We start from the raw sequence: 11,476 nt of genomic DNA, 5'->3' as shown, positions 1-11,476 counted from the left end.
CCGAGGCCTCCGCCCACCGCCGCGGCCCGCCCTGCCCCGCCCGCGCCTCGCCCGCCGCCTCCCGGCAGCGCTCCGGGGATCGCTGAGGCGGCTCCGGGCAGCCTGGGGGCAAGGGCACCCCTGGGCTCGCTGAGGCGGCTGCGGGCAAGTGGAGCGAACAGCCGCCCCGGGGCTCCATGAGGCAGCCTGTGGGCAACAGCAGCCCCGGGGCTGAGGTGGCCACAGGCAGGTGCCAGCAATGGCAGCCCTGGGGCTTGCTGAGGTGGCCACAGGCAAGTGCCAGAAATGGCAACCTTGGGGCTTGCTGAGGTGGCCACAGGCAGGTGACAGCAATGGCAGCCCCGGGGCTTGCTGAGGTGGCCACGGGCACCATGTGAGCAATGGCACCACTGGGTTCACCGCAGTGGCCACAGGCAGGTGCTGGCAATGGCAGCCCCAGGGCTTGCTGAGGTGGCCACAGGCAAGTGCAGGCAACAGCAGCCCTGGGGCTCACTGAGGTCACTGCAGGTAGGTGCCAGCAATGGCAACCCTGGGGCTCACTGAGGTTGCCACAGGTAGGTGCCAGCAATGGCAGCCCTGGGGCTCGCTGAGGTGGCCACAGGCAAGTGCAGGGAATGGCAGCCCGTGCTCCCTGGCCCGCTTGGTTGTTCATCTCCGACTCAGGGTCGCAAAGGGAAATTGTGTCTCGGCTCTCAGGATGGGCCCTCCCGGCCAGATCCAAGGCCCAGCTGGCACAGGAAGGGTCCCAGGGGCGGCTCGCGGGGGGCTTTGGGGCACCCATGGGCTGTGAGCACCTAGGGCAGAGGACCACGGGGGGCCCTGCCGCCCACACCACCAAGGACGACAGAGTCTCATGTCCGCTCCGACGCTTCCCCGGCGCCTCCTCACTTCTTCCAGTCCACCCCTGAAGCAGAGTCACTGGTTTCTAACTCCGGCAAAAGGGCTTTCCCACCCCAGCTGAGCTACAGCTCACACACTGCGTTTGTAGTGTCACAGGGAAGTGCTTTGGAAGAGGCAGGGAGTTTTCTTTTAATACAGTTGGAATTTAGAGAGTGAAGTTGAGAGAAGGTTTGAATAAGTCATTTATTTGGCAAAAAAAAAAAACAAAACTGACGGCAGCCACAGTGCTTTGAATTCCTGTCAAAATCAAACAGCTTCAAGCACCTCTAAAAGGAATTGCAATTTGGAAAACTAAAAGAAAAGTGATTAAAGACCTCACTGTCAGGAGCAGTGTTAGAAGTCAGGTGTCCTAGACCTGTGTGTAGACAAGGGATTTCTCTCTCCTTTTCAAGGTTTCATTTCTCTTCTAGAGAAGAAATACCAGCCTGGCAGTAACTCACGTCAGCTCCAGTTTGCCCCATTTCTGCCGTGAGACACAGCGTGTCAGTGGCACGATCATCATGGGCTACTCCGTGCTGGTAGGGTTTTGTCAAGCAGATTTGTTCAGTCCTACTTGGGAAAAGCTCCACAGACATCACTGCAAAGTATAACATGACAGTTACCAGATGCCTACAGACCTTCCAGAGGAAACACACCTTGTGTTGTCTGCTTTGGAGGTAAGCCATCCCAGGAGATGGCTCCCTGGACTGAGGACCACACAGGCGTCTTGGTACTGTGTACACAAATTGGGGAATTGTGGTTTAACTGCTCCATGGAAACCACAGTAAGCTCCACTGTTGCCGATAGTCAGGAATTTAAAATAAAATGCTGACCGTTAATAGTGAAGCTGTTGCAAAATAAAAAATATTTTGCTTATTTGAAGTTTAAATGTTTGCTGTTTCTAATAGCAGTAAATGTTTTCGCCTAGAGCTTCCCAGCTGGCTTCCTCTTCTACTCTGACTCACTCTGTTTTGTCACACTTGAGAAGTATTTAAGCCCAGAAAAGTCTTTGAAGTTATTTGTCAGCTGTCTCACAAACACGGTTTAAAAGGTACTGCAAGATGCGGTTGTGTTTTCAGCCCAGCTATCAAGCCAGACATTCTGTCAGCCAGGGAAACCTGGTGGAGTTTTTTATCCTAAGAAAACACAATCAGCTTCAAAGAGTAGCAGGATGCTATCTGGTACCAAAACGACACTAAGAATGACTTTGAACTCTCTTCTTCATAAATAATCTCCATAGTTTCAATGCAAGTTTTTGTCAAGCAAGAACCTAAATTCCGTATGAAAAAGAGTGATAAAAGTTTTGTTCTATAAAAATTGCACACTGTATTTTAGCGTAAATTTTAAATGCCTGTGATGTGATTACCTGGTGCTTCATATTCAGGATTATGATCTTGCTGCTTGGAAGTTTAAAATTCTGAAATATGGCCAGAGATAAAAGCTTCAGTTGAAAGCTGATGCCTGTCTCGTTGGATGAACAGCTTCCGGACAGACAAGCCCACGTTATTGCACATGCAGCAAATGTGATGCTAAAATACTCTGCCCAGCTACAGTTCTACTTGTGACTGCGAGCAGGGATGGATTAAAACTATGTGAAGTTGACATTTCCAGGTCAAGGCACAGGCATGAAAAATTTGCTGCGCACACTGTTGATGGAGGGTTGTGTGCCAGAACGCTCTTCGACCTTCCATTGCAGCACACATACTGTTGTCCACCGGTACAGACCAGAGCCAAAACCAGAGCAGGAAACTTTCCTTCCAAAACCACACAACCCTCAGACCCTTTGACATCTTTGAAACTCAAACATCGAGGTGACATTTTAGTCCAGGAGACAGGACTAGCTCTAGTTTGAAGTCAATCTTCTAAATCATGTGTTGTCTAATTATGGGGCTCTTAACACCAATTGCTTTAATAACTTGACCCCCTCCTATCCTGCTTCATTGCTTGATAAAGTAGACGTAGCCTCTGAAAGATGTCAGTGTTCGAACACTGTTATTAATATATGGAAACAACGATAATGTTTGTCTTTCAAAACAATAGTGTTTAGTTTGGAAATGAAAAAATATAAAAAACTTAGAGAAAAGGGTAGATGAACAGTTCGACAGTAAAAAGTCACTATGATAAAATTACCCAGCACCTCATTTAATGAAATATTATAAATACCATAGTAATATCAAAAACATTAATATTATGCAATGTGATTATATTTAAACAAATTGCTTTGATTTATTCAAATGAAAGATGAGACACATCAAAAGGTCATGAACATGAACATACAGGACTATCTAAGAATTACCCAAACCTCGTAACTGAAATAAAATATTCAGTAAGAGCTAAAAGACATTTCTCCTTTGTATAAGGTTGCACAAAAAGGAAGAGGGAGCAAAAGAGCAAATGAGATTCACAAATCTGCCTTGCAGCAAAACTGAGCAAGTGCAGGAATCCAGGATAGACTCAGAAAGTCTTTTCATTTAGAAAACTGTAAAACAAGATCATGGGAAACAAAATTACTAAGAATGAGATATCAGGGAGAGGAGATACTAAACAAGGAGCAGAAGTGAGATGCAGCAAGCTTTAGCTGAGTGTTTTTCAAACATTATTATGTATTGTGTGGTTCATGATCAAATTTGCACTTAAAAAGAGAGAATAATGTTTTCAAAAGCAGCTATTTCGCTAGTGCCTCAGGTGCAATTTTCAGTGCCAATATTTTTTTTCATTTAGAAGTCAAATGGAAATGCTGAAAAGAATTGGCTTGGAGCCAACTAAAAGTTTGGGGTTTTTTCCCCTTCTCACTGATACAAAAAAAAAAACAACAAACTTTTATTGTCAGAGGAGAGTTCCAGACAGTCAAACAACAAACATCCCACTTCATTCACAGACAACTGTAAAAAACAATGCAAAGGAAATCAAAGTCTAGCTTCACAGACTGGTCACTGAGACTCTTCCTTTTTAACAGTGTGGTTTAGATACTTAGGATTTGAGAGCCCCAGAAACAAATCCCATCTCCACCTCTTAGGATCACACCTTAGGAAAGATGTGAGTTATCAGTCCGAGGTATAACTGGAAATAAGGAGCTCTTCAACTCTAATTTTCAATTATCCATCAGTCCTTGTTCATTATTTTTTTTCACTGTACAACACAATTCCTTCCTTTAAAAAGCCAGTAACACTTGTTTATCCAACAAACATGCTGGAGGGATGTCTGGGAAGAATTCTGGCAATGAAAATGGTAGGGTAAGTGCTAAATATTAATTTGGAAAAGAACATGCTACAATTTTTCTATAAATACGGCAAAGAGTGATCATTAAGTTAGACTGTTAAGCACGAAGACAGGAAATATCATCCCTACCAACCCAGTCCACCACCTCCTCACTTGATCATGGGTTGTCATCTCTCTTCCCTGTTACTTCTACTAAGTTCCCCTCCCCAGGCTGGGCAGCCAAATGATCACTACTGTGCATTTCTCATCACAGCACTTAGGAAACAATCACGGATCCTTCTAGATACGGTATAAACACAGCTTTCGCCCCACTTGCTGAGGGGGATCTCATCTCTTCCTAGCAGTTCTCAGTCCTCAAAGAGGGGGACATCCCACAGTCATAAAAGGCAACTCCCCGTTTTCAGCACCCATTGTGTAAACAATTGTTGACCTACAGGATCCATCCATTCCTCCAGCCCTACCCCCTCACCAGCAGGACTGAGGAGAAACTAGCTGGGAACCCATGCCTTTGACTAACCCTACAGCGATGTCCTCATGCTTGATACGCTCCACGTCTCTCCTGGCAGTATCAGCAGTGACCGTGTGCTCAAAAAAAATATACCAAAAAAAAAGAATATACAAAATAAAGTGACGTGATGCAATTGCTCACACTGCCTGATGATCGATTGCCCATCCCATCACAAGCAGTGACCGTGGATTTTTGCCCCCCAGTCATCCCCCATTTCTATACTGAGCATCATGTCTATGGTATGGAATATTCCTTTGGCCAGATTTTCCTGTTTATGCTCCCGCTCAGCTTCTATGGGAAGCTGAAAAAGTCCTTGACTTAATATAAGCATTACTTGGCAACAACAAAACCAATACATGTTATCAACATTATTCTCATACTAAATCCAAAACACAGCAGCTACTAGAAAGAAAATTAACTCTATCCCAGCTGAAATCAGGACACATACATGGAGATGCTTATTTGTGTTAAACTTTTATTAAATCAAGCTAGATACTGAATCACAAACTCTTGGCTTCTGAACTGCTCAGTTTAATGAATGGGCTCAGCTGAAGGCATTTTAAGGCATCTCTTAAATTACATTATAATCTTCTGCTGGAACTTAGAATCACTTTGCAACAGAGAAGCCTATGAAAATGTCAAGTTTCACAGTAGCATGTTCTTGTCAGCAAAACCATTTTGTAGTCTTTGGATTGTGACAGACTCATCACTGGCTGAAATACGGATCAGATTTGGCTACTACAACATCAGATTAAAAAGCAGCATGAGGATATGAATAAAAAACAAGCAAAGAGGAAACAGCTCCCTATCCAAGCAGAACTTTCTTCAAAATTTTAGAAATACCGATCTACATTTCCAAAGGCAGCTAGGCATTTTGATGTTTGATTTGAGACATCAAAACAGGCTCAGGTCTCCACAGCACTAAAGTTCAGCAATCTGTAAAAAAACAATATCCGCTCTTGATGGATGAGACACTCCACAGTGAGCCCCCCCAAAACACTAGTCACTTTAGGGAAAGGCAGTGAAAGGCAGAAGCAAAATAAACACATTAACTTCAGTAAATTCAGGAACATGGGTATATATTTTTTAATTATTCTTTCTTTGACTTATTTCTCCTACATCTTTTCCTTCCATTTCTTACAGTTTCTATCTCTGCATCGCTGAACCACGTTCCTGTCTCTCCAGTTCCCTTCAGGAACTCCTGACCTTCTGCTCTATGTCTCCTCTTTCATTCCCCTTCTCTGTGCTTCTTCCTTTTCCCTTTGCTGTGCCTTTCCTTCTGGCACTAAACACAGTAGGCTCATCTTCTCTCTAGAAAGACTCTCTTCTTCATTTATTTCCATAGCCTGTATCTACTCCATCTCCCAATTAGTAAATTACCACCTCATTTCTTGCACAGAAGAGGGTGTGTGACTGGAAATGGTTTGGTGAGCACAGGAGCTGAAGGCAACTTGCTTCCAGTTTTTCTCCTGTCTTGTATCTTTTCTGCCAGCCCTTCTCCCATGAGACCTGCCTATTCCACTGCAAAACAGGCAGAACAGCTAGTGAGGAGAGCACCACTTGTCTCTAGCAGCAGTCCCTGGGAATGAAGGTATACCTAAATTCCCAAAGGAAAACCAACAGATCCCCTAAATTTCAGCACCTAAATCAGTTTGAATAAACTGTTTTGTTTTAAAGCTGTTCTTTCTTCATGGATCTTAACAGGAAACAGAAAAGATAGGATCTTTGACAACTCTGCGTGCCTTCACTACAAGTCTCAGGTTCGTGTGTTTTAGAATTATGGCAACATCTCAAACTCCAAAGCACTCTTTGGTTGTATTTTCTATGGTGTGTCTAAAATTTTCTTGGTTTAAGTACACACCAGAAGTGACTACAGCTAATACCTAGCATAGGTTAGGCCTGCTCCATAACCAACATATTCCTACAACTAGCAACACTAGAGTGAAGGCAGCATGGCAGAAGCCTGTACCAGTTAAACGCTTCTTATACTAGTAATAATTTAATTCATGCTGCTGTTGTAACTAGGATGCCACTGTCTCCAGAGCTCACAAGATCAAGATAGGAAAAAAAGACGTGCTAGTCATGCAGCTAGCTGTATTTTCAAACCACTAGCCCCTGAGAAAGTGGGAAGGTGTTTTTATTTAATGGCAAAATATGGTGAGTTCATATATTCTGCAAGCTCATGGCACTAACAATGTTCCTCTTACAAAGCTAATGAACTTTTCTTTCCTTAGGGTTGGAAGCTCTCACCTTCCACTACAAAGTTACTATGTTTCATTAAAAGCGAGAAGATGGGCACATTGAGAAGCCCATGCTAAAATCCAAAAGCTCATAAGGAACAGTTCTGGTCTACAAAAGTCATACTCCACAGACCATAAAGAAAGAAATAGCTGCCCCAGAGCACCAGCTGACCATTGCAGGCAAATGCTAAACTGCCTGAAATGATCCCTAGATCAATCTCTTTTCAGGAGGCACATCGGAGGAGAGCTTTTCCAAATATTTGAATTTGTTAAGGTTGGATGTTCAGAAAGGCAGGTAAGGTTCATTATGTACATGAAACCAACACTCACCACCTATCAGTAGGAAACAAATTATTATTCCACACATTTACAAAAGGTTTCAGAACATGAAATAAGGTGACATAACATAGCAGTTCTAAACACATATCTTATGCAAAGATTTCAAGTCTGTTGGCAACTTACTAAAGGAAGAGGTGGGTTGGCTCTGCAGAAAGATGCACAGATTACTATAAGACCATATAGGTAAACTACAGTTCTGTGAGATGCCTGCGAACTACAAAATAATATTACCCTGCAATTTTAAAATGAGGTGTTATAGCCAAAGTTTCTTATTATTGACTCTTACTTTTCGTTCCTCCATGCCTTGAGTAGAATTGTGGCTGTAAAAGTAAACCGTTTCTGTTCTGCGACACTTGTTTCAGGTTTCCAAGGGAGAAATTCTTTTTCACACTCCAAATTCCTTCCAGAGCCGCTGTTAATAATTTGTCAAAATAATACCGTTATAACTGATTACTTCAACTTGTTCTAGAATTAATGTAACTTTTAAAAGACAGTCCCTTTGGCATGTACAGTAATTAGAAGTAGTTAAGCAGAACATTATAATCTTCCTCCCTAGTTAATGAAAAGAGATTGACATCTTCAGAGAGAAATTCAGATTGCTAAAGGTATACGACGCTCTCTACTGTCTGAAGAACAGCTTAGGACTACTAGGCTCCTGAAACAGGGTGTAGCTGGTCTATAATGCACAAGAAATAGCAGTAATATCAGTGATGCATCCAGCATGATTTATTGGTCATACTGGAATACCAACTGCCCTCATAAAAAGATAGCAAAACAACAAACCCCCACCACAAAAACAAAACCAACACCACCACTGAAACAAAACAAAAAAGCTAATTTATTTTGTGGAAAGGTTACAATTTACTAACCATCTAATTTATGTAAAATAATAAGTTTACTAATTATCTACACTGTAAATCAGTAACTATCCAACCTGACAATTGTTAATCAGAGCCCAGGCCACCTAGGGAGCATCTCTAATTCTCCAGATGTATACAGATGAAAAAGGAACTAGGTACTTCCTGAATAGTCTGTACACCAGCATCTATTCGACCTTATTATACATAGCATTGTTATGCTATGCATACAACTACGCTGTACGTACCATTTATATACTAAGCTTGTTTTACATTCATATATACATTCCTGTAATTAATATTTTTGTAGTGTTTCTATATTATCTGTAGTACTTTTAAGCCTTTGTAAACATACATTTAATTGGGAGACTCACCAGAAATCATGAGAACATATATGGTAACATCCATTTACATGATTCAGACTGAAATGTTTCAGACAATTTTGATCCATTGGCAGACAGATGCAGTGAAATATAGTTGTGTTCAGACACATGAGCAGCTTGAGCAGACTAAGGTTTACATCTGCAATTCAGTTACTTGTTCAGAACCCCCATTATAGTCAATAGGAAAAGAACGGGCATTTTTAGAGCACGACACATGCAGTGCCTTTTTCTCTCCATTTACTCTAAAAAGAGCCTACACAAGTAGTAGCTAATTTGCAGGTGTGTGCTGTAATTGCCTAAGGAGCCTAATCACAGAAATGGAGCCTAATCACAGAAATGGAGTTGCAGATTCAAACAGTCTTTACATCTGAGAGGATACTGATTACATCACCCCGCTTATGTACATGCCTGTCTGTCAATCCAACTGTCTTAAATTCATTTTGAGTGAGTTTAGACTTGGTTCTTAATCCTACATAACAGAAAGCTTAAGGAAAATAGGAAGATTTGGAAAGAAAGGCAAAAATGTTCTTATTACATTTGTGGAGGATGTAATGCTTAGGAGAGACAGTGGTGGGCCCGTTCCAGCAAAATGCGGCTTAATATAACCAAGGAATAGCTTTATGTAAGAGAATGTGAGGCTACAGAATGGGGATTGTGTATTGTGGAGCAAAAGCATCAAGGATTTAGAAGTAACAGTTGACAAACAGTTCAAAGTCCCAGAGCTAACATTATCTTTAATGTAGCTCTAAAATAAGTAGATTCTCTTCCTCTACAGGCTACTGGTGATACAAATACTGAAATATCGTGATCAGATTTGGTATTCACATTTTAAAAGAGGATGCAAAACAACTGCTGAGAGTACATAAAGAGCCAAAACCAAATATATGTGTTGTATATACCTTCCCTGGAAGAAAATTCAGGTACTAAATAAGGCACTATTATGTCTCCAAGAAAAGAAAGGAGCTGAATCATGCAAATCCAAATTATGCATCAGGCTTTTTTTTTTTTTTAATGCACCAACCACTAGAACAAACTAATGAGTTTGTTGTGGAATTTTGGAATTTATTTGTGGTTATTATTGTGGAATAACCAAGTTTACTCAGCAGACTCTACAGAGACGTCCCTACTAAAATCCCATACCTTGGCTGATAAAGGCAATATGACTTTGTAGTCAACCGGATAAAATGACCTATCCTTTAACATTACAAACTTCTGGGAATCAATTTTCTACAATCAGATTAGTAGATTTTACGGTTGCAAGAGACCACCAGCATGGTGTAAGTTTTGTCTTACACAGGTCATGTGGCTTCAGGCTCACCCCTACGCCAAGAACAGCAAATGAGCTTGGACCAGGGCTAATGCTTAAGTGCAAAATATTTAAAGTGTGCATTAAAAATGGTGAATCTAAGTGATCTTTGTTAAATTGTTCCAGTATTAAGCTCTCTTTTTGTTAAAACCTCCTAATTATTTCTACTCTGATCTTACCTCATTTTCACCTCCAGTTCTCAGAACTTGCAATAGTTCAGCTAGACCAAGCACCTTGCTCCCTCTTAGACTTCCATTTCCTTATTTGCCTACTGTAATCAAGTCTCTCCATAACCTTTAAGCTGCCTAAACAGACTGATTTTCTAATTGCTTTCACTGTTTTCCTGTCCTTTATCATTCTTATCAACTCCTTTTCAACACCAACGTCAGTTCTGAACTGCTGAAGGGGACAAACTATTCTGATAACTACAGCACTTCTTTCAAAGAAAAAGGTAAGAAAACCTCCCTGCTGCTTGGCATTTGTTTCTGGTTTATTAAACTGATAGATCATATGGGATTATCCATGTCCTCTACAGTCCCATAATTTCAGACCAAAAGAAAAAAAAGTGATAAAGACTATGTGCAATTCTTCCGTTTTAAAATGTTCCCCCAGCTATTTCTGGGCTGTTTTAATAATAATTTTGCCACAGTTCCTCAAAATTATGTAAATTTCATTTGTCCTGACAAACACTTGTCATTTGCTGATAAGGAGGATTACCTGCAGCTGGGTGTTTGACATGGCACGCTTCTTTCCGGAAAGAAAGCTCTTCTTCGAGTATTTCTTTAACTCTCCTAGATGGCTCAACATACACAACTTTCTTCCCTGTTAGTAAAACACATCACAAAAGAACCAGTTATTTTAAATCCCCCGAGTGCTCACGTGCTTTGTCGAATGTAATGCCATTTTATGCTGCTCTACACCTGTCTTTAACACACTTTTAAGACCAGTCTTTTACAATTCGGCACTGGTGTTGGGCCAGGCCCTGCTCCCCAGCGTGGAACCGTTCCTCAGGACAGGACCGTGGTGGGTAGATCTAAAAGGGGAGTGAGTGCTGTGGTGGCTCTCCCATGCAGGTGGCCTCTCGAGGAGACAAGGCCACCCTGTCTCCCCATGGCGAACAACCCAAGGCAGGACCACCCATAGAATCATAGAATGGTTTGGGTTGGAAGGGACCTTAAAGATCATTGAGTTCCAAACCCCTGCCATGGGCAGGGACACCTCCCACCAGACCAGGTTGCTCAAAGCCCCATCCAGCCTGGCCTTGAACACTTCCAGGGCTGGGGCATCCATGACTTCCCTGGGCAACCTGTTCCAGTGTCTCACCACCCTCACAGGAAAGATTTTCTTCCTAATATCTCATCTAAATCTCTCCTCTTCCAATTTAAAACCGTTGCCCCTTGTCCTTTCACAACACTTCCTGACAAAGAGTCCCTCTCCGGCTCTCCTGTAGGCTCCCTTCAGATATTCAAAGGCCACTATAAGGTCTCCCCAGAGCCTTCTCTTCTCCAGGCTCTTCTCCATGAAGGAGGCCTCCAAGATGTCCTCACTGAGGGGGATCTCCAAGGAGCTGAAGAGGGATTAGAGCATCTCATGGCGGCAGGAGGGTCCCTACCCACCCCCATGCCGTGGTGGGGTGCCGGGGGAGGCGAAGGGCTATGCAAGGGGACGGCGGGGGTAAAGGCCCGGCTCCCCGGAGGGGACGCGGCGGGGCAGGGCCGGGGTGGGGAAGGGGAGCGGAGGCCGCA

At 42.7% G+C, this 11,476-nt stretch overlaps 1 protein-coding gene across 1 annotated transcript in view; it reads right to left on the bottom strand.

Annotated features, from left to right (window-relative positions):
• Positions 1-5,176: 5,176 nt before the first annotated feature.
• The window catches only part of LOC106897564 (chromosome unknown open reading frame, human C11orf97), a 6,883-nt gene continuing 583 nt past the window's right edge, over positions 5,177-11,476 (bottom strand). The window contains exons 2-4 of the mRNA XM_014958261.1: positions 10,449-10,553; positions 7,472-7,597; positions 5,177-5,542 (exon numbers count right to left, since the gene is read on the bottom strand). Coding sequence (XP_014813747.1) covers positions 5,535-5,542; positions 7,472-7,597; positions 10,449-10,553 — 239 coding nt within the window. The 3' untranslated portion in view covers positions 5,177-5,534. The remainder of the gene's footprint in view (positions 5,543-7,471; positions 7,598-10,448; positions 10,554-11,476) is intronic.

This window comes from Calidris pugnax, unplaced genomic scaffold (assembly GCF_001431845.1).
Source record: "Calidris pugnax isolate Ruff unplaced genomic scaffold, ASM143184v1 scaffold252, whole genome shotgun sequence".
NCBI classification, from domain to species: domain Eukaryota; kingdom Metazoa; phylum Chordata; class Aves; order Charadriiformes; family Scolopacidae; genus Calidris; species Calidris pugnax.
The sequence above is the reverse complement of the archived record's forward strand: the minus strand, read 5'-3'. Positions and strand labels throughout refer to the sequence as shown.